At 39.4% G+C, this 24,479-nt stretch overlaps 1 protein-coding gene across 1 annotated transcript; it reads right to left on the reverse strand.

The window, feature by feature from the left end:
- Positions 1 to 2,576: 2,576 nt before the first annotated feature.
- On the reverse strand, positions 2,577 to 8,252 carry LOC109216832. The gene is made up of 9 exons (XM_019381033.1): positions 8,144 to 8,252; positions 7,739 to 7,861; positions 4,867 to 4,960; positions 4,708 to 4,767; positions 4,152 to 4,214; positions 3,823 to 4,026; positions 3,438 to 3,549; positions 3,153 to 3,364; positions 2,577 to 2,986 (listed from the first exon to the last, which is right to left on the reverse strand). Exons 2-9 carry the CDS (start codon positions 7,852 to 7,854, stop codon positions 2,894 to 2,896), a joined length of 954 nt encoding a protein of 317 aa, XP_019236578.1. The 5' UTR covers positions 7,855 to 7,861; positions 8,144 to 8,252; the 3' UTR covers positions 2,577 to 2,893.
- Between the last annotated feature and the right edge of the window lie 16,227 nt (positions 8,253 to 24,479).

A 24,479-nucleotide genomic window follows, 5' to 3' on the forward strand; every position in this document is an offset into this window, starting at 1 on the left:
TTTCTCTCGATAGTTTTTCTCTTTTATATTAGTTTTATCATATGTAGACCAATTGACCAAACGATTATAAACTATTATGCTTAGTTTAGTATATTTTTCTTTTGTCGTCTGATTTATCGTCCACCAAATTTTGTATTGTTAGTTTCCGCATGCACCATGTTATTTCGATCCCAACAACTTGGAATATAGAGTGCGTGCAACCGAAGGTCAAAGACAATTTCAAGTTAAACATCTTATTTTTCAAACTTATGACTCCCACGTCTTCTCCTTTGTCATTTTACTATTTCACTTTCCTTTTTTTATTCACTTTACTCTGCGAATAACAACTACAACAAGGAAAACTCTAGATTTATTTAAATATCTTAGAGTTAATAAATGTTAAATTTAAATTTTGAAGTAAAATTTTTAAATAAAATAGATAAATTTCTTAAAATAGAGATAGAAAATTTTTTAAAACCTTCTTAAAAATATTTCTACTTTGTTAAAATTATAAAGTGCCAACTTTAAAATGACTGCATTTTGAGTTGTATTAAGAACAAAAAATGATAATAAAATGATCAAACCCCACTTGTCATACCTGACACCACTTATACGATTAGGTATGCTCGTCTTTAGATGAACCCGCTTGCACAAAATTCTAGGTCCACCACTGCTCGTAATTGTCAAGGTTCGCAGTCTAAACCCGAAGTGGGATTGAGGGAGAAGAAGTGCAGAAAATCTATTTTATTGTATAGTTTAAGTGTACTTATATAAAGAATATTAGTATTAAATAATAACCTAATGTGTCGGGAATATTAGGGTTAAATAATAACATAATGAGTGTCACCACTAGGTGACCCAAATTTCCTACGGAATCAATTGTGATACTAGACACTCCTCAATACTACCTCCGCCTCAGCCTTACAAATTCATACTTCTTCACATTATTAACTACTTAACGAGTAAAGGTGCTAATTGCGCAGTGCACTCAGTCTCAGACATGCAGAATTTAGATGGGACAAACCTTGGCAATCGAAGTGGTAAAAAACCCTATCCGAAGAAATGTATTATTATTGACAGCAGGAGGATGACATGACTGGTGAGATTTGGTTGATAACAGAAAATAGTACTTAGTAGTATCATGACCTTGGGAATATCAACTTTGCAAAAGGAGGTGGGTAAATCTCAAGGAGCAATGCAGCAGCTAACACAGTGCTGGTCTTTAGCAGAAGGATGGTGTTGGCTCTTGCTTCAACGTACTTATTTTAAAAATAGTAAGTTTATTTAGTAAGCTTTCCTTTTTTTCATTCATTTCAAACGAGATTCGAGGCGTGAATTCTTTATCCTGTGTGCCAGGTACTGTTTTCGACTTCTTATTGGCTTTTAGAAACCTAAAAGCAAAAGTGCAAAGAACATAGGATTTGTGAGAATGCCCTACCAACTCAAAGATGATCCATTAATAAATAAACTTGACTCTCTGAGATTAAAACATAGTATCACAAACTCTTTCTGGAAATATTTATTATATCCCGCACCGTCCTGTAAACCTATAAAGCACTTTAGCTCGGTTTAGACAAATACTATTATTAATCAACTTCACTTTGCTTTCAATTGAGCAGATTATCAATGGGATAATTACAGGCAAATGATGAACCTCTTGACCAACACAGTAAGGTAGTCCGCACATTCCGTCACCACCACAACGCATTTTGTATCCTGATACTGGTTTATTAGTTGAGGCTAAGTGGCAATGTAAAGAAAGTTCTCTATAATCAATTACTACTAAGTATTTGGTTTGCAGCTTCCAATCTATGATTGGGGCTTCAATTTTTCACGACGCCAAGCGTCAAGATGGCTTTTTGGTATCGCCTATCATTTACATCTCCTTCTGGAGAGGGAGGGGAAGGGGCTTCTCCGTTACTTTTAAAAAGAAAAAACAACCAAGAAATCCCCAGGAGTTAACTGGTCTAACCTCAGTTGACCCACAGGTTCTAAGGCTTGGGGTATATTAACCCGCCCCTCTACCATGCTCCCACTTGAATACTAGTCTTTCTGTCAGTGGTAGAGATCAAACTCATGATGCGTCTTTACCACTGACAAAGCTCTTTGACAACAACAACAACAATCCAGTGAAATCCTACTAATGGGGTCTGGGGAGGGTACTGTGTACGCAGACCTTACCCCTACCCTGAAGGGGTAGAGAGGCTGTTTCCGAGAGATCCTCGGCTCAATAGAACAAAAGGACAAAAGCAGAGAATATTAGTATCACCACAGAAATAATAAGAAAAAATATGAACATGAAATCCAGAAGAAAGATGCAAAGTAAAGCATACGTCATTCATTGAAATAGTAAGACACAACAATGGCACTAGCTATCTTAGGTAAAAACCCTACCAGACTAGTCTCGCAAAGGTATAAGGCAAGACTCAACTACCTCCTAACCTACAACCTTAATACTCGACCTCCACAACTTCCTATCAAGTGATGGGGTTACAAAGCTCTTTGAGTGCCACTATATTTAATTAAAACCGTTCAAGACTGAAATGGCATAAAACTATGCAACGGCATCAACCTTTCAGATGTTTAAGTTTTTGAGAGAAAGCTATAATATCAAGCTCGTGCTTTCTTTGATAACAAAGCACCATAAGAAATCTTTATTACAATGGGGCAAACAGTAAACTAGGGGCAGGCAGCTGAAACTCAATACATACAAGATTGATACCTAACCAAAAAAAATAAGAGGAATGGCCATAACATTATTGAACGTCACACTCTCTACACTGCCAATACAAGGGAATCGTTGCTTGACGAATAAACAAAAATTACAGGGTTATGCATAGCAATAAAGATACAAGCCCATTACTGCAATCAGAGCACCTCAGAATATGAATTTATCTTGCAGAAGATCTAATGATTACGAATCTGTAGGGGCTTCAAACCTTGTAGGAGTATCGATTCCCATCATGCAGCAAAGGCCGGATATCAAAATTATAAGCAAAACAATTGCCTGGAACATAACGAGAAGCAGTAATGTGAGCAAAACCCAATCAAAAGCAATAAACACCAAAAGCAGCGGCAAGGAAGAGAAAAAAAGAACATGATCTTGACATCATCGCAACAAGAAAAAAGCACTAGAAGAGCTTTGGACTGTGGCCAAAGGTGTATCAACTTACCACAAATATGCCTTCCAAAAATGAGGATTTAATTTGGCAAACTCCATCACAGCCATTAAGTGATTTATTTCCATGAGTACCTTCAGCTAGAAATCTTTCTACCTCCCAATGAGAGGGGAACTGAATTGACCTAAATGGATCTGATACATACAGTGCAGTGTATTTTGCTCCCAGATTCTCCACGTAACTGAGTAGTTCAGATAAAACTTCTCCTGCAAGTTTATCGAGTTTAAGGACTGATACAACCAAGAAAGATATAAACCACATTTTTCAGAAATATCATACCTTCGGAGGTTTGTTCTTCAGCCCCTCCCAGAGTACGGTGACCTTGGTCGCAGAGAACAATCAAATTTGGCTGCCCTTTGGATTGTTTAGAAATCCTTGATAGCAGATAGTTCTGTGAACATAAGACAGATGAAAATATTATTACATCCATAAACAGGAAAACATAGTTCTGTGACCATAAGACAGATGAAAATATTATTACATCCATAAAACAAGAAAACAGAATATACATATATATAACAGAATACAAACAGACACACACACACACACACACACTGTAGTAGCTGTGGTGAACATAGCCACTGCAGAGAACTCCGAAAAATGTCACTTTTTTCTTTTTTGGGTGCCTCATTATCAATAGAACAGAGATTCATCCATTATTAACCTGAACTGAAAGGACATCGGTAAGCTTCTCGAAACTTTCACCCTCCACAGAGCATGCCTCCGAGAAAGCAATGTTGCTGGCCTCAAGACCATGCCAACATGTGTTTGTAAATTCTGAAATCAAAGAGCTTTCCACTGATTCTCTCTCCTCTGATGCATCAATGTAGGGGAAGGCCAAAGAAAAGTTGGACTTTGCAACAGAGACCTGTTCACGACAAAATTTTGACCAGAACTAAGTTAATCAAATTTAACTTGTTCAATAAACAAAAACCAAGCATAATATTTTTGAATCAGGGAAATAATTTCAGAAGTTGGGAGACTTCTAATTACCTTCAGCAAGTCCACAAGCTCGGAATTGGCATTTTTGGGTCTAGCAATATCCACAGATTGCAACTAAAAAACAAAAAAGACATTTAGACTCATAGGCAAGATAGAAACTTTCAGAAAGTAAAATAAAAACATGCAAAGGCCTTGCGTTAACAAGGTCCCATAAGGAAACTGCAGCGCAGCAGTACTTTTCATTAATACGAGCTTAAAGTTCATTTCACCGGCCCAACTAGAATACCCCTCCAATGCCTAAATGAATCAACTGGAATTGTATGTATCAACTCAAATACTCGGGGTTAGTTTCACAGCCACCAACCACAAAGGGTTTTACTCATTATTCAGGATACAAATATGTGCCAGACACCGTTTCCGCGACTTGATATTTGTGTGGAGCATAATAAATTCTGCAGGTAGGTATTTCAAATCTTGCCATCTTGTTTGCTCCAAACATATGAAATTAAGACCCAAATGGCTTAAATAAAGGTTTTTTGGTAATTTAATTACAGGGAAGTACCATAAAATATTGTTACTCTTCCCCCTAATACTAAGAGATTCCTACCTGTTTCCCAACAAAAACAAATGCAAGATCCAGATGCTGTCCAGCTTCTTTTCCTGAGCACTAAGGAAGATCATAGACCATTAGTTTCCTTCAGAGAATGAATCCAGAGGAAAATATTAGTAACACAAGAAATCTATAGAGCGTAGGAACACAAAGTACCAGCAAGTCCGACCAACCACCCTCAGCCATAACAGACTTGGCTAAATCCTTCAGTGAAAGGGTTCTGTAATTGACAGCTTCACTTGAGGCAACTCTGTAACAAAAGAAATATAAATTTGATCCCTTGCCAACAATCACCATAAATGTGTGGCAGATGCAGTTCAGATAAGTTTCTATTTGGTGTGGATCCCCTTTAAAAAACACATGTACCTTCCCACGTTAAACATGGAATACAAAAGAAGCGGCATAAATAGGATAGTAACCTGTTGTCACAAATCAATCATTAACTAGGCTGTAGGGCACACCAGTATATCACATATTGGTTTTTCAAAGACCTAAATGATGTTACTGGATGGTTCACATGGCTGTGGACTTCTGTTTCAACTATAACTCAGCAACGAACTCTGCTGAATTTCTAAGACTCCATGAAGTGGTATTGAGAGCATGTGGATTTTAGAGACCAGCTCTTGTAAGTCCTAAATGTAACTATTTTCTGTAGGTCCTTTACTCTTTAGTCTTCCATCTTTATCAAATGAAAAAAGATCCTAAACACGGCTATAGCTTACACAACCTAGCCAAAATTGTTTTGATAAGTAAACCCAGCCACAATTAGGAAGTCATTCTGGCCTAGAATTAAAGTTAATCGTCTTCTATTTAACTACTAACTACAAAATCTCCTTGAGTAAATAAAACATAGCACTTTTCTTGTATTCAGTTGTTACAGACACAAAATCACACAGGGAACTGATCTGCAGGTTTAGGAATGAGGTATCTAGCAAGAACCTTTTCTTTTTGTGTGTTATTTTTTTTTGGTCTCTTGGGAATGATTCTTAATCTTGAAGCTCACAAGTAGTTGCTTCTTGGTCATGTACGATCTTTTGGAATGAGGAGAGGGAGGAACTGCTGGGTCTGCTGGAAACAATAACAGCACGAAAGGAGCTACTAAAATTTATGAAGTTGAGGCTATAACATTAGAGCTTTGACAGGAGTAATTGAGGCATTAGAAAAACGATGGGATGACTTCACTAGTTAGTAATGATAGAGCTTTTAGAAGCTAGAATGGTAGCCAGAATTTGTGATTGTCACTAAGATTTGATATAAGATGCTTGAGGTTTAAATTTTGGAGATTTTTGTCCATATTAGAACCTTTAACTTTCTAGCAGCAATTGATTCTGAGACTTCTCTTACTCCTTAAGTCTTTGTCAAAGAAATACGAAGAGCATATTCAAGACTTACAAGAAATAATGTGTTGTGGCATCAGGTGTTTCCCAAACAGAACATCTAATGTAAGAATAAGCTAAAGAAATTGTGCCAGACTGAAGATTTGATGTCATTCAAATTTATTGACCTTCCTAAGTGAAGGCTTCCTATGAAGAAAATTGATCTAATTAATGGAGTCAAACACTCAAGGTATTCCTAAGGTTACATTCAATTAACATGAATCATCAGATGTGCAAGGAAATTATTAGGATATTCAGATTAGGATTACATGGGATCAAAGGAGTCACTTGGCGATAAGTTTCCGACAAGTAGATAAGCCATGGACACATGAAAAAAGAAAGAAGGCAGCAGAATATTATGAGAGAATAAAGCTTTAAGCCGCACCAAGGAAAAATATTAGTAGGACAGTTTTGTACAAAGGGACAGTTCAACAAGGGAAAACGTACATTTTCTATCTAATATTATCTTCAGACCAAGCACTTTACAAGCCCCATGCGGTCAAAGAGTCAGGGGACAAATAACCTAATTTAAAGCTACAGGCATATAAGCAAGCAGAAAATCTCCATGAGAGGGTCAAACAGAGTAGCTAAATGCTGGAGCAGTGAGGTATCACGAGCGCAGCTAGAATTTTCAAGTGTACATACATTAAATTTGCAGATCTTACTACTTGTTCGTGCCTAAGCAATAATTGACAATATTCATGCCTACAGGAAGCAATATTTTACAATCATCAAAGCCAAAACACAAAACACTCGTAAGAATCACCCCATAACAGCAACAATAAAGACGACTTCTAGATTTCTTTCCCTTTCTCAATGAAGTTTTGTTGGTTGACTTAATTTGAAAAAAAAATATGGAAAACACCTCTCAGGACTTTTGGCTTCCTCTTCAAGCTTCAAGGCAATTAAGAAACTATCATCACCAGTATGAATAGTAAAAAGAACGAGAAGAAGACCCCATGAAGACAGTAAAAGCTAATGTAATAATAATTTTCTATAAGATTAAAAAGAAAGATACATTTTGTTAGTAAGAATCCAGGAGAGTCTAGAAGGAGTTTGTTATTTACTTGGTAGCCATTGACATTAAGCTTTTCTTCCTTCTTTTTTTTTGGTTATGTAGTTGACATTTGAGTTATTTGTTTGCTTTATCACTCAGCCAGCAAGGAAACAATGAGTTCCCAAAAAAAATTGCTTACGACATTGTTCACAGATCATAGTCACTATACCTACGTCTGATGCAACTTCACAAACCTCGAAGAAACAAAAGAGAAATAGTTTATGGAGGTTTTTTTTTAACTAAGAATGCTTTCTAGACTAGTTCGCATAACAGGGAAAAAGGTAAAAGCATAAAAGTAACTGCCGTCCTAAAAACAAACGGGCAAAACTGTAAAATGGTAGAAGGGATTCAAAAATTGATTTAGGTCATAGGTTCAAATCCCAGGTGTGACAGTTTCGAATCCCCTTAGTATAAACTTTTGGCTTTGCCACTACTAACAACTGTATATTAAGATCCACTTTAATCAACTAAACTACTTGATTCAGGCACCGGTAAACCAATAATCTGCTTTGAATCCCAAATGATTAAACAAGCTGTAACAAAAAGGGACAATCACTAGAAATTCACAAGCTACAATAAGAACGGAAATTCATACCCATGTTGATGAGGTGACCAAAGAAACGAAGGAACTGTAGATGCAAAAGTATGCCCGATATTGACTTGAACTACAACCACTAAAGCAACCAACAATGCCACCGCAACAGTCTTCATCTCTCTCCTGAAAATCAAAATCACCTAAGTAAATCCTCACAAATCGCCAGACCTTAAATGAAAAGATTCAATATCAAAATACAATCAACTCTGTAAACTCAACAGATTCAGCAATTTAATGCATATATTTGACAAATCTAGATGTTTGACCCGCAGAAACACTGTGTGTAGAACAATAATTCATTATTTTTCTGCTTTTAAAATATCATCTGAATTAGAGACTAAGCAGTGCTCATACGCATTAAGGAATTAAAGGCAGATCGGAGAAGAGAGTGAATTTTTCTCTTACCTTCCTAGGGGTTACTGATGCTGTGATGCAGGTTGAATGGAAGACTCTTGAGCACGTTGGTGTTCAACGAAATAAATCTACGGCAATCAACGCCCTTACCTGCGAAATAATACAGATCTCCCCTTCAGTTTGTCAAATTACACTTCCGGATCCTTTGATTTGTGATATTATTCCCCTGGTCCTTTTCTTTTTCTTTTCTTTTTTTCTTTTTGAGAAATTTTAAAAACCTCCCTTAAAGTTTGTCTTTGTTACACTAGCACTTACTGATTTTTTTTAAGCAAAAACATTAGGCAGTGTGATTTATTGGCTAATTTTATTCATAATCAAAATAATGGTTTATACAAGTACTAAATAATAAGAATTAGCAAAAAATTAAAAATGCTATAATCATCTTACAATTTGTAACACATTCTTAGGTGATATTACAATATAAAAAGTCCTCTAAAATAGAGAACTAACCAGCAAATCAAGTTTCAACTTTGCTCCTTATTCTTTGTAGGTAATATAGCTTACTAGCGCATTCTACCATACATAAATTTATAAAAGCCTAATTCAAATAAAAGAGAGATTTACATAGATATAATAAAATAAACTCATATTCACAATAACTCATAATACTATTCCATTTTTAAAATATAGCAACAATATTTTAAAAAAATATATACAGCCTCAAATAAATCCCACAATATTAGGGATCTTAGAGATCTTCCTTTCTTCTCTTTCTTCATATCTTCTCTCCCCCAAATCCCTGGCAGTTGTTGGCCTTGTTCCGACCCTCGTTTGTTGTCGGCGAAGTACAATCATTGTATGCCGGAGTTCACTAGTGTCTTCCGAAGTTTGCCACCATGGACATTTTGTATGTCCTCAATCTCCTCGTGAAAGTTGTTTTCACGTTGATGGATTTATGGATCGATAAAAATAATGGTAAAATGAAGAATCTTGAAGAGGAAAACAACTGGTTTATGCAGTGGAACTACGGTAAAGGTGAGTGTTAAGAAGTTATATGGAGGAGTTTTGGAGGTAAAAAAAATATGCTTGTGAGATGTTTCTAGTGAGTAACTTGTAGTGGAGAGACAGCGAGAAGCTAAATATACATAGTATATCATTCTATGTCATATGTATGTCATTATATATATAGGATATACACTTGGCATATATATATATATATATATATATATATATATATATATATATATATATATATAACATATAGTGATATGCAATATATATTACTTTTACATCATTATACGACACTTATATGTCGTATTTATGTCACGTGTATGATATGTATATAATACTTATATATGTGACACACTTTGGACTTACATATGACATACACTCGATTTCATCAATTGCAAATTTCATACTCTTCGAGTTCTTCAAATTTGCAAATTTGATTTTGGTTTAAGTTGCTTTTAATGAAACTCCAATAACTCCAAATCTCATATTCAACTCCTCCAATATGTTTTCAAGAATTTTCACAACACCTGTTTGATTTACTTCAGAACTTTCCTTCAACCTTTTGACGATGGCAGATCTGACCCCTTCTCATAAAATTGAGATATATTTGTGAGATTTTAATTCGATGATGAGGGATCAACTCGTTATTTCAGTAGTAAATAATATCTGGGATATTATGAGTAATAAGATCCTCATTTAGTAGTGAATTATTTTTACATATGATTGGATTCTACGTGGATCTCCTATACATCCTTAATAGGGCTGATATTTATAGCTCTTGATAGGTCACACGAATTACGTACTTGTCTATATGAATTACTTGTTATTGTCATGATACTGATTTGACTCTAGTTCACCGTGTGAGAATGGGAGATATTGGATATTAAATTCGGATCACGCATCGCCCATGTGGACTAACCCGGCCTAATAAGAATGGATAAATTAGAGAAGTCACTAATGAAATTATCATACACATTATAAGTTCAATCCATACTTTGAGCATTTGTGGTGTGGGATTAAAATTCTAATAACTACTTCTCTTTAGACATTTAGTTTGTGAAGAACAATGTTATATTTTCAAGAGAAATAAGTATGCTTGTGGCACCTTTGTTGGTATAATTATAGAATCTGCTGCATTAACATGTACTCAAAATGTTGTATCCTGCTATGATTTTATCTAACAGTCTAGATGCTCAAGATTAAGAAGTATTAGTTTATCATATAAGCGTTGAACTTACCTAATAGTTCCCATTTTAGGAACATTTTCGTTACATCCAGCATTTTCATACGTCAAATACGTCGTAAACCAATTGACGTAAACTCGAAAATGAGATTAACCCTGAGATTATACAAATTAAGTTAATAATATTATCTTGGAGACTACAAAGGTTTAAGATCGTGATCAGCAAGTACCAAGAGAGTTAGAAGTTGAATGAGTCGAAGAAAATAAATTTCGCCGAAAGCCGGCAAGTTGGGAATGTTTTAACCCGTACCTTTGGGGTAAGACTAAGAGTTCCTAACATAATAAGAAGGTCATATGAGGTATTTGAATTGTATAATAGTCATATGTTTAAGTTTTGAAGTCAATCGATTTGTAAAATAAAAGACGGCAAAAGTTATCGCAAGTTACGTTTATAATTTTACTGAAAAGTTAGGTTAATGTCACTGAGCTTTTCTATGAGTGTACTTAGAGTTATGGGGAGATAAACTCACCAAATTGAAGATCTATGAGTCTAATTTTCAAATTATTAAATCATTTGCGATATGATGCCGGAGTATAGAGATATTCATATTTTCGTTGATACTGCACAAGCAGCTCCCTTTGGGACTCACAAAATCGGTGGAGGCTTATCTTGTTATATAAGTGGTGGCCTTCATGTCTGAGTCTCATTTCAACCAAACCAGACCTCCAGGACCTCTAAGCTCTCTCTAAGCATATCTTAAAGGTTCATACACAAATTCAAGGCCAAACCACCTAAGTTCTTTATTAAAAGTGTTGTAGAAGTGGTGGAGATCACTCATATGATAATGTTGATGAGTTGTGAGTTCTTTCAAGTTTAAGGAGAGTTGTTCTTGGAGTTTTTCTTGTTGTATAAAGGTAAGATCCTCTTCTTCTATATTGGTTGATCATATCTAATCCCTAGCTAGATTGTTTGATTGAGATATTGCAAGGTAGCACTCGAAAGTTGTTTATGATATTTTTGAGATGTGTCGGGTTGTCTAATGTTGTTTTTATAATGGATATAAGGTTGGAAATTACATGAATATGAGTTTTTTGTGTTGTATATTTTGGATAATTTAATCATGTTAGTTGTTATAAGTTGTAAGTTGAAGAGTAGATGATGAAAGCAACTTATTGAATATATTGTATAATATGTTGACATTATTCTTGGTAAGTATAGTTGTTGAAGGTGGTGCTGAGTTATACCCATGAATATATAAGGCATTACAAGGTATAACATGTCTTCTTTTGTATGTATATAGACATGTTGATGTTATAGTTGTACTTATTCGTTTTAAGATGGAAGTAATGGGTGAATGGTATATTTGAGTTGTTTGTTGTGTTGTGTGGATTTGTTGAGCTGGTTTAGTTGTTTAAAGTGGTTGGGAAATTGTTGGAGTAACTTGAATACATTGTTGTTTTTGTTGTTATCATTGATATGTATTTTGAAAGAAAGAAAGAAAATATTGGAGAAGTGTGTTTGATAATTGTGATGTTCTGCCAAAGTACTTTTATGACCTTCTTATTTGCCGCTCGTTGTATCGTTATTTGGGTTATAAAACTTGTTATAAGATTTGTTGACTGTGTTGTTGTGTTACCTTGCCTATGGTAGGATTTATGGAATGATAAGAACGAGGGGAATGCTTTCCGTTTCATTGTAGGATAGATTACCTTTCTTATGTGTTTAAGAGAATTGTTCATATGATTGACGATAATATCATTCTTGTTATCGTATAAGTCATGAAGCGAATATGAGTTGAGCTCTTAAGACAGTGGGTTAAGACCATGTATGTTAAGGCTAAATCTTTTCTTCTCTTGACATGTTTTAAGATAAAACAAAATATAAATGAACGATATTCCAAAATAACTCCACTCTTGGAAAGCAGGGACACCCAAGTCATTCACTTCCTCATGATGTTGTTCAAGTACATTATGTAGTAAATTCTAAGTCTTGTTGATACTTAGGGTGATGATCTTAGTATTCATAAGGTCATCAGAGATATAACAACCTTACGTCACTCCAAAGGAAGTCCTAAAGATCTTAAAAGGTTCTCTAAAACTTTTACACTTTCATGAGAATAAAAACTGATGTTATATATATATATATATATATATATATATATATATATATATATATATATATATATAGCACGTATAGAGTTTTGGCTATTGTACTCCTATCTTACCATCGAGCTACGGTCAGTTAGCAGTTATGCTTCTTCATTTACCACTGAGCTACGACTAGTTGGGCAGTTTTGCATCTTTATTCACCATCAAGCTACGATCGGTTGGCCATTCATGCATCTTCATTTACCACCAAGCTATGGCCGATTGGGCAGTTATGCATCCTCATTTACCACCGAGTTATAGCTGGTTGGGCCGTTATGTACCTTCATTTACCATCGAGCTACGACAGATTGGGCAATTACGTAATTATTACCGAGCTACGGCCGTTCGGGCGATTACCACTAATCAGTTGGGTAGTTAATGTCAGGATAATGATGTAGTCAAAACTATGGCATTGTGTGTGTGTATATATATACACACACTACACACGAGATTGAACTTATTGTACATGTTATGGCCATCAGCGGAAAGTTAGAGGTTACAGGTTGACTCTTATCCCTCTCAGTGATAATATCTTATTGTCATGTTTCATTTCTGCCTTATATACTCGGTACATTCTTCGTACTGACGTTCCTTTGCATGTTGACATTGCATTCATACTTGCAAGTGCAGGTAATTAGTTTGACGAGCCCACACAGTAGACGAGGTTGGTATTCAACAAAGGATCGGTAAGACTCCACTTCATAGTGTAACCGAGTCTATAAATCACTGTCACAGTTTTTTCACAGAGTTATGGGTAGGCTGGGGCCATGTCCCAACCATTTTTCGATGTCAGATACTCTTAGGGGCTTTGCAGACACATGTTCATTATATAGAAAGTAGTTTATGTTCTAGTTTACATTGAACAATCATGAGTTACAGAGTATTTTGCTCAGGCCAGTACGGCACCAGGTGCAAGCCACGCCTCACCTAGGTTGGGGCGTGACAATGTTTGCCAGCTTGTGAGCACATCCTTTGTTCGCAACAACTAAATTCTCACTATATTTAAGCCTATTTGCCAAACTGCCAAAAATTGCTCATTTTAAAAAGTGTTCTTGTTTAAAATTACTTTACGGAAAAATACTCTTGAAGAGCAGTTTATATTTGACCAATTAATTTGAAAAGTAATTTTTGTAATATATGGTAAGAAAATTATATATGTCCAATCTTTTCAAAAGTACTTTTAAATGTCAAATTACTAAAACTGACAGTATCAATGTTCAGTTTACAACTAATGTTATTTAAAAAAGAGAAATAAATTTAAATATTTCTTGTAAAAGAGTTTAATTAAATCTTTAATTATGCTCAAATAAAATATAAAACGTAAAATTAAAATATATATTATATTATATTACATGTTAACCAAAAAAAACTCCTTAGAATTACATAATTTGCGTAAGGAGCGTATGTGTACATGAATGAAAAGCACTATTTATTTTGTAGAAAACAACAAAATAGGTAGTATTGCGTTTTGTCAACTATGTATGTACATCAAAAAACAAAAACAACAATAATGACCCAGTGAAATTCCAATAGTGAGGTCTGGGGAGGATAGTGTGTACGCAAACCTTACCCTTATCCCAAGGAGGTAGAAAGGTTATTTCCGAAAGACCCTCGACTCAAAAAAACGAGAAGAGATAATATATTAGTACCATCAACAGAAACAAAGGAATAATAACAACAACATAAAAGCCAGAAAATAGATGAAAACAGTAACAATAATGTCACACCCCAAACCTGGGGAGGCGTGGCTGGCACCCGATGTCGCACTGGCCCGAACGAACCACTTTGTAACTCATGATTGTTCGACCAAAAATAGAACATACATAGGTTGAGTTGACTGAACTCATTCCTTTTGTAACTATCATGGGCCAACATGGCCACAACTCATAATGTACAACTATAAGTTGGTAAATATTAGCGATCCATCGTACCTAAAACATGAATACACATGGGCCGTCAAGGACTCTGACATACTGTACATAACGAACCTAAGTCTACAAAGCCTCTAAGAGTATTCAACATCAAATGGGACAGGATCCTGGCCAAACCATAAGTCTGTATAAAAACTCTAACACGATAACTTAAAGACTCGGCTGCACTCCGAATGAAGTAGAGTCTTACCGATCCTTTGATGAATGCTAACCTCTTCTACTACGAGGGCTTGTCAAACTGATTACCTTTGTCTGCAGGCATGAATGCAGCATCCACTACCAAAAGGATGTCAGTACGAATAATGTACCGAGTATGTAAGGCATGAAAATAGTATATAAAAGACATGAAAGAAACATGGAGTAAATGACTCAACCTGTAAGTCTGAATAGCTCTGTGAATCATGAAACATTAATAATGTCATGCATATGTGTATAAATGTCATATAATGCATGAGTATATGCATATATAACATCATCAATCCTGTAAGAGCATCCCATAACATCATCTCAGCCTCTGTGGGCAAAATTATCAACGTATACCAGCTAATCTGGTGGTGGTGCGTATATAACTCCGTAACCTTTCCCCATACCATATATACATATCATATACGCGTATATAACGCCATCTGGTCATTGGTCAATGTACATTTAAATGCAATGCATAATGAAGTAAGTCTATAAGATCTCTCGGAAAGTAATAAGATCAATATGTTTTCGGTTAATATCATGAAATAAATTTTATAAATTACGTATTTTCTGAGACCCATGAACAGACAATATAATAATAGGACCCATGGGGAATCAAGAACATAGGCACTCCCAGTACTTCTATGAATAGAATCATCTATGAAAGTTGGGTGCTTGATCATTTCATTGTATCATATGGATCATGCCAAAAGGAAAGAAGGGATAGCCTTAACATACCTGGTCTTACCCTCCTATATCAAGACCTCAACTCGTATCCGCTATATGATAACAAGAATAATAGTATTGTCAACCACACGAACAACTCTCTTAATCGCATAACGGAAGATAACTATAACGACTCGGCCGGTCGTTTCATGAGTTACCGCTCCGTTTCTTCCATTTCTGCTTCTTATTGTCTTGTTCAGCTGTATTATGTGTTATCGGGTTGGTTGTCTTGGGTTCGAAGAGATTTTGGTAAGGTTTGAGACACTTAGTCTCTTTTGAGAAAGCTTAAGTTGAAAAAGTCAATCGGATGTTGACTTATGTGAAATAGGGATCAGATGTGAATTCCGATGAGTCGGATAGCTTCGAGAGGTGATTTGGGACTTAGCAGTGTGATCGGAATGTGTTTTGGAGATCCGGAGTAGCTTTAGGCTTGAATTGGCGAAAATAGATTTTTGGTGTTTTCCGGTTGATAAGTGAGATTTTGATATAGGGGTCGGAATGGAATTCCGGGAGTTGCAGTAGGTCCGTTGTATTATTTGGGATGTGTGTGCAAATTTCAGGTCTTTCGTACGTGGTTTGATAGACTTTTTGATCAAAAGCGGAATTTGGGAGTTTTTGGAATTCTTAGGCTTGAATCCGATGCAAATTTGGTGTTTTGATGTTGTTTTGAGCGTTCCGAAGGTTGGAACAAGTTTGAATGATGTTATGGGATATGTTGGCATGTTTGGTTGAGGTCCCGAGGGCCTCGGGTGAGTTTCAGGTGGTTGAACGGACCAATTCAAGTTGAAAAAGATTGCAGAAAAACTGTTGTTGGTGTTGCAGGTTTTTGACCTTCGCGTTCGCGATGGAGGTCCCGCGATCGCGAAGGGTTAGGTTGTGAGGCTGTAAAGTTGTCCTTTGCGTTCGCGAAGGTGGTCTCACAATCGCAAAGGGTCGAGATCTATGGTCATCGCGTTCGCGAGGTTCTTGCCGCGTTCGCGTAGAGGAAGTGAGCAGATGGGGTCCTGGAGGGTTGTTCTTCGCGTTCGCGGGCGGGGAGTCGTGGTCGCGCTGGGTTGGGAAGCCAAGCCTTCGAGTTTACGTACTGGGAGTCGCGATCGCGTAGAAGGAAAAATGGTCAATTAAAATTTGTGCTTCGCGAGCGCGAGGCGTTGACCGCGTTCGTGATGAAGGATTTTTAAGTGCTGGGCAAAATGTTTTAAAAGATCAATTCCGCGACTTTTAGCCTAAGTTTCACCATTTTTGGGCGATTTTAGGGCTTTTTGAAGAGGATTGAAGAGGGAATCAAGGAGTAACACTTGGAGGTAAGATTTATGGACTTAATGCTCAATCCTAATGTGATTTCTACCTAATTAATCATGGAAATTATGGAAAATAAGCCTGAAAATTTGAAGTTAGGGCTTGGAAGTTGGAGACCTAAATCTAGGTATTTGAGGGGTCATTTTTGGTCGGATTTTGAAGTATTTGATATGCATGAACTCGTGGGAAGATAAGGGTTCCATTGATATTAATTTTGTCGAATTTCGAGACGTGGGCCCAAGGGTCGGGTTTGGTTAATTTCGGGATTTGTGTCGTAATTTGATTATTTTCGCATGGGCTTCGTTCCCTTAGCATATTTTAACGTCATGATTCTAATTTTGGTTGGATTCGATGCGAGTTGAGGTCGAGACGAGAGGCAAAGTCATCGCGGGCTAGAGTTTGGACCGGTTAGAGGTAAGTAATGATTCTAAATCTTCTCCTCATTGTATGAAACCCCGAAATTCACATCGTTGTGCTATTTTGAGGTGACGCACACACTGGATGACGAGCGTGGGGTCGTGCACCATTGGGGATTGTGACTTAGCCCGTCCCGTATGACTGTTTAATTGCGTATTTGATTGAAAACTGTTTGCTATCATTATTGTTTGGGCTGAATTCCATATTTGGGGCTCGTGCCAGGATTTTACTAATATTCCTCACTGTTTTGACTTAGTATTTGTATTTAGTCGTGCTATATTCTACTGTTTTCACAACTCAGCCATCTTTACTTGTTTTTGATATTTTAAATGATATTTTTGGGTTGAGCATCATGTTTTACTGTTGCCCGTGTGGCTTGTGAGATTCTGACTGATTAAGGCCGAAGGCCTGTGTTGTGAGGATACGATGGGATCGGGCTGCACGCCGCAGCATGTGGTATTGATTGTGACATATGAGAGGCCGAGGGCCAGCTTCATTATTCCACGAGGTGGATTGTGATTTATATGAGGCCGAGAGCCTGTTGATTATGCCACGAGATGGCTTATTATTGTGCGTGGGTCGTAAGGGGCCCCTCCCCGAGTCTGTACACTCAATGAGCGCGGGTACCCAGTTTGTGTTGTGATATAGCCCGAGGGGCTGATGTTGTTCCATGTTGTTTCCTGAGGGACTGATACGAGTGATTGTGAGATAGCCCGAGGGGCTGGTTCTATTGGTATTTTGCCCGAGGGGCTGTTTTGTGTTTCTATCTTTTATACTTATTTTCATCCACTCGTTTGAACTGCAGAAAGATGTTTTACAGAGGTTTTACTGAACTAAGAAGTTCTTATGAGTTTTTACTGTTTACTGTATTGTGCTGGTTTTACACTGCCTCGTTATAGCATTTTGCTGTGTATTTACGTATTTTCTTATCGCTCAGTTGCCTTTACTTTTATTACTTACTGAGTTGGCGTACTCACATTACTCCCTACACCTCTGTGTGCAGATTTAGGAGTCTCAGGTCACGCTAGCGAGGGTTGATTTGCTTCCAGCAGGCTTGTTTGGAGTTGACTAGGTAGCTGCTCGGCGTTCGCAGCCCAGTGCTTCTCCTTCCTACTTTTATTTTGTTGTCGTAGTTTCGTAATAGACTATGTTGTCTTTTCATACTCTTAGACGGATTTTAGATGCTCATGACTGGTGACACCCCGATGTCGGGCTATGTTTTATTTCCGCATTTCTTTTATTTCGCTCTGTTTGGGATTTATCACTTTCAATGACTGCTTATGAATTATTATAACTGTTAATTGGTTTTGGGGGTTTGTGTCGACTGACCTTGTTTCACGAGAGGCGCCATCTCGACCGGTTCCGGTTTGGGGTCGTGACAAGTTGGTATCAGAGCCTAGGTTACATAGGTCTCACGAGTCATGAGTAGGTTTAGTAGAGTCTCGTGGATCGGTACAGAGACGTCTGTATTTATCCTCGGGAGGCTACAGAACCTTTAGGAAAACTTCATATTCTTGAAATTCTTGCCGTGCGAATCTGTTGATCCGAGTACTAAACTTCTGTTATTCTATTCTCTCATAGATGGTGTGGACACGAGCGACCGGACAGGATGGACGACCACCAGTACCACCAGCTGGGGCCACTAGAGGCCGAGGACGCGGTCGAGGCCGTGGTAGGGGCAGAGGTGTAGCCCGCACAGCAGCTAGGGCAGCACCTGCAGATCCACCAGCCGCCCCAGTTCAGGATCAGGTCCCAGTTGTGGGCGCTCCAGCAACACCAGTTGTGCCCATCGTGATTCCAGGTCTTCAGGTGACCTTGGCCCAGATCTTGACCGTGTGTACGAGTCTTGCTCAGGCTATCACAGTTTCTACTGCCGCAGCCACTTCTCAGGCCGGGGGAGGCACTCAGACTCCCGCCGCCCGCACACCCGATCAGGTTGTTTAGGGGTTGCAGACACCGGAGGCACCACTAGCCTAGCCGGTGGTAGCTGCTCAAGGTTATGTAGCTCCAGCTATGCCAGAGGACGAGCACCGCAGATTGGAGAGGTTTGGAAGACTCCAGCCTCCTACTTTCAGTGGTGTAGAGGGTGAGGATGCCTAGGGTTTCTTGGATAGATGTTAGAGGATTCTTTGCACCGCGGGTATTCTGGAGACCAGTGGGGTCGCATTCACGACTTTTCAGTTTATGGGAGCTGCCTTCACTTGGTGGGAGGCTTATGAGAGGCGTAGGCCTGTTGGTTCGGCGCCCCTTACTTGGTAGCAGTTCTCCGCTCTATTTTTAGAGAAGTATGTGCCACAATCCCGCAAGGAAGGGCTGTGTAGGCAGTTCAAGCAGTTGCGATGGGGAGATATGACTGTTATACAGTACGAGATGAGGTTCTCCGAGTTAGCTCGTCATGCTATTTGGTTGGTTGCTACGGAGAGAGAGAGGATCAGAAGGTGCATTGATGGCCTCACCTATCAGCTTCGGATTCTCATGACCAGGGAGAGAGTGTTAGGTGTTATGTTTGAGAAGGTTGTTGATATCGCTCGTGAGATTGAGTCAGTTCGTTGCCAGGAGCGGGAGGAGAGGGAGGCCAAGAGGCCTCGAGGATCTGGTAGTTTTGGGGGTGCTCCTTCGAGGGGTCAGTTTCAGCACGGCAGAGGCTGCCCATTCCGGCATGCTTAGTCAGCTCGCCCAAGTTATCGTGGGGCGTTATCGGGCCATGGTTCTCACGGTTCTCAGCAGGGTCATTCCTCGCTCAGTGCCCTTCCAGCCCAGGGTTCGTCCCGTGCTCCATCAGTTCAGGACTCTTCTATGCCAGGTGCGTTTGCTAGTCATTCTGGTGCTAGGGTTCCTCTTCAGTCCCCGTCTCCGGCACCAGGGAGTTGTTATGAGTGTGAAGAGTTGGGACATATGTGGAGGCAGCGTCCTCGTCGCCTTGGGGGTTCATCTCAGTAGAGGGGTCAGCCATCGACTTCGCCACCAGTTACTTCACCATCCACCCAGCCAACTAGGGGTGGAGGACAGTCATCTAGGGGTCGCCCAAGAGGGGGAGGTCGATCCGGTGGTGGTCAGTCCCGTTTCTATGCACTTCCAACTAGACCTGATGTTGTTGCTTCAGATGCGGTGATTACAGGTATTATCTCAGTCTGTCGCATAGATGCATCTGTGTTATTTGATCCTGGCTCTACATTCTCTTATGTGTCATCTTATTTTGCCCATTATTTGGATACGCCCTGCGAGTCTCTCATTTCTTCTGTTCATGTCTCTACTCCAATGGGCGATACTGTTGTGGTAGACCGTGTATACCGGTCGTGTGTTATATCTATTGGGGGTCTGGAGACCCGAGTGGATCTTCTGTTGTTATGTATGGTAGACTTTGATGTGATATTGGGCATGGATTGGTTATCTCCGTGCCGAGCTATTCTGGACTGTCATGCCAAAACAGTGACGTTAGCTATGCCGGGTGTTCCACAGATTAAGTGGCGAGGTTTGTCTGATTATGTTCCCAGCAGGGTAATCTCATTCTTGAAGGCCCAGTGTATGGTTGGGAAAGGTTGTCTTTCGTACTTAGCATTTGTGAGGGATGTTAGTGCAGAGACTCCCAGCATTGATTCTGTTCCAGTTGTAAGAGATTTTCCAGATGTGTTTCCTGTAGACCTGCCAAGCATGCCACCAAACATGGATATCAATTTTGGTATTGATCTGGTGCCGGGCACTCAGCCCATTTCTATTCCACCATATCATATGACACCAGGGGAGTTGAAGGAGTTAAAGGAGCAGCTTTAGTAACTCCTTGATAAGGGGTTTATCCGGCCTATTGTGTCACCTTGGGGTGCGCCTGTTCTATTTGTAAAGAAGAAGGATGGCACGATGAGGATGTGCGTTGATTACAGGCAGTTGAACAAAGTAACAATCAAGAACAAGTACCCATTTCCTCTTATCGATGATTTGTTCAACCAACTTCAGGGAGTGAGGGTGTTCTCCAAAATTGATCTTCACTCAGGGTATCACCAGCTAAAGATCAGAGACTCGGATATTCTCAAGACAGCTTTCAGGACCCGATATGGTCACTATAAGTTCCTTGTGATGTCTTTTGGGCTGACCAATGCCCCAGCAGCGTTCATGCATTTGATGAACAGCGTGTTCCAGCCTTATCTCGACTCGTTCGTTATTGTTTTTATTGATGATATTTTGGTATACTCACGTAGCTAGGAGGAGCACGCGGAGCATTTGAGAGTGGTGTTACAGAGATTGAGAGAGGAGAAGCTTTATGCAAAGTTCTCCAAATGTGAGCTTTGGCTAAGTTCAGTGGCTTTCTTGGGGCACGTGGTGTCTAGTGAGGGTATTTAGGTTCATACGAAGAAGATAGAGGCGGTTCAGAGTTGACCCAGACCGTCCTCAGCCACAGAGATTTGCAGCTTCCTTGGTTTGGCGAGTTATTACCGCTGATTTGTTTAGGGATTTTCATCTATCGCATCGCCCTTGACCAAGTTGACTCAGGAGGGTGCTCCATTTCAGTGGTCTAATAAGTGTGAGGAGAGCTTCCAGAAGCTCAAGACTGCCTTGACCACAACGCCAGTATTAGTGTTGCCATCAGCTTCAGGTTCATATATAGTGTATTGTGATGCTTCGAGAGTGGGTGTTGGGTGTGTATTGATGCAGGAGGGTTGAGTTATTGCTTATGCTTCTCGTCAGTTAAAGCCCCATGAGAAGAACTATCTTGTTTATGATTTGGAGTTGGCTGTCATTGTTCATGCGTTGAAGATTTGGAGGCATTACCTGTATGGTGTGTCTTGCGAGGTATTTACTGATCATCGTAGCCTTCAGCACTTGTTCAAGCAGAAGGATCTCAATTTGAGGCAGCGGAGATGGCTGGAGCTGCTAAAGGATTATGATATTACTATCTTGTACCATCCGGGGAAGGCGAATGTGGTGGCCGATGCTTTGAGCCGGAAGGCGACGAGTATGGGGAGTTTGGCATATATCCCTGTTGGGGAGAGACCTCTTGCAGTTGATGTTCAGGCCTTGGCCAATCGGTTCGTGAGGTTGGATATCTTAGAGCCCAGTCGGGTATTAGCTAGTGTGATCCGTCGGTCTTCCATATTTGATCGCATCAGAGAGCGCCAGTATGATGATCCTCATTTGCTTGTCCTTAAGGATAGAGTCCAGCACGATGATGCCAGAGATGTGACTATTGGTGATGATGGGGTGTTGAGGATGCAGGGTCGGATATGTATGCCCAATGTAGATGGGCTTCGTGAGTTGATTCTAGAGGAGGCTCATAGCTCGCGGTATTCTATTCATCCGGGTGCCGCGAAGAAGTATCAGGATCTGAGATAGCATTATTGGTGGAGGAGAATGAAGAAGGATATTGTGGGGTTTTTATCTCGGTGTCTCAATTGTCAGCAGGTGAAGTATGAGCATCAGAGATCGGGTGGCTTGCTTCAGCGGATGGATATTCCAGAGTGGAAGTGGGAGCGGATCACCGTAGACTTTGTAGTTGGGCTTCCACGGACTTTGAAGAAGTTCAATGCTATTTGGGTGATTGTGGATCGGCTGACCAAGTCCGCGCACTTCATTCCTGTGTGTACTACTTATTCTTCCGAGCGGTTGGCAGAGATCTATATCCGGGAGATTATTCGTTTGCATGGTGGCCCAGTTTCCATCATTTCAGATAGGGGCACTCAGTTTACTTCACAGTTTTGGAGGTTTGTACAGCAAGAGTTGGGTACTCAAGTTGAGTTGAGCATAGCTTTTCACCCTTAGACGGGCGGGCAGTCCGAGCGCACTATTCAGATATTGGAGGACATGTTGCGCGCTTGTGTCATTGATTTTGGAGGGTCATGGGATCAGTTTCTGCCGCTTGCGGAGTTTGCTTATAATAACAGTTACCAGTCGAGTATTCAGATGGCTCCATATGACGCTTTGTATGGGAGGCGGTGTAGATCTCCAGTTGGTTGGTTCGAGCCGGGTGAGGCTAGGCTATTGGGCACAGACTTAGTGCAGGATGCTTTAGACAAGGTGAAGGTGATTCAGGAGAGGCTTCTGTTAGTTTATATGAGTCCACCACACTATAGAGTACCTGGTCCTCTATGAGTTTCCACTGAAAATACTAATGAACCAAACTGTATAGAGATCTGGTCCTATATCAGCTTCCACAGTGCTAACTACAGAACCAGTATGTAAATAAGACACGGGATTTTTACGTGGAAAAATCCCACTCAAGGGGACAAAAACCACGACCTACACCTGTAGGCTTTCAACTTCACTAACTTGTAAAATACTTATTACAAGCCACTTTGTAATGACTCCATTACAAAGAATTCAACTCAACTAACTTGTGGTACTCTTACCACAAGCCACTTTGTGACTCCCTAGTTACAAAGACTTTCACTAACTTGTGATGCTCTCACCACAAGCCACTTTGTCACTCTATAGTTACAAAGGCTTTTTGACTAACTTATGATACTCTCACCACAAGCCACTTTGTCACTCTCTAGTAACAAAGACTTTAACTTATGACTAAACCTAGTCACAACATAAACTCTGAGAATTTACAGATTTTACAAGAGGTTTCCTAATCAACGCTTCTAAGAAAGCAGGACAGGAGTTACAATGAAGAACACATAACAAATACTCAACAAACCTAAGAACTTAAGATATTTTCAATCTTGGATCCGGTCCTTGAGGTTGCAGCAGCTTTGTTCTTGAGAGAGGTTGTTGCTAGCACTTGAGAGAATGTTTTCTTTTCTGATTTGCAAAGTGTTCAAGTGATCAGATCCCATGCACCATGTTGTTATACTACAAAAGACATTACCATGGTGATGTCAATTCACAATGGTGATGTCAAATCTTGGTTAGTACATGCTTCTTCTCAATGGGAAGTGACTGCTGCACTGTCGCGTGTGCAGTTGCAGGCAGTCACTTTCTACAGTTGCTTTCCAGCTGTATAGTTGACTCATTCTTCTGTCAGAGAACCCTAAGGGACCAGGTCCCTGTTGTGTTCCTCTTTGTACAGTTGCAGATAGTCACTTTCTGTAGTTGCGTTCCAGCTGTATAGTTGACTTGTACTTCTGTCAGGGGAACACCAAGGGATCAGGTCCCTTATCTGGTTCTTGTGAATCTAAAGGCACACTGCCCAGATTGTCTTGAGTCGATTAACTTGAATGGTTGTTCCAGGCATGCTTCAGGTCTTTTATCTGGTTCTATACAGAAAGTTTGTTAGATCATCAAAACATAGATTAAAAGACCTTAAGCCCATCAATTTTCCCCTTTTTGATGATGACAAACTTTTAACATTGATGACTTAACCAGATAAGGTACCAGCAACCGCATATGTTCCCCCTGACTCTATGCTTCCCCCCTTAATTACTTGCTACAATTTCAGTTTAATCAATTCCTCCCCGTTTTGGCATCAACAAAAAGACACAGTCAGACAAAACGGCATGAAGAAGTCTAACAAACCTAACTCATGCCACATATGTGCACACAACATGATAGA

Source organism: Nicotiana attenuata, unplaced genomic scaffold (genome assembly GCF_001879085.1).
Source record: "Nicotiana attenuata strain UT unplaced genomic scaffold, NIATTr2, whole genome shotgun sequence".
Classification (NCBI taxonomy): domain Eukaryota; kingdom Viridiplantae; phylum Streptophyta; class Magnoliopsida; order Solanales; family Solanaceae; genus Nicotiana; species Nicotiana attenuata.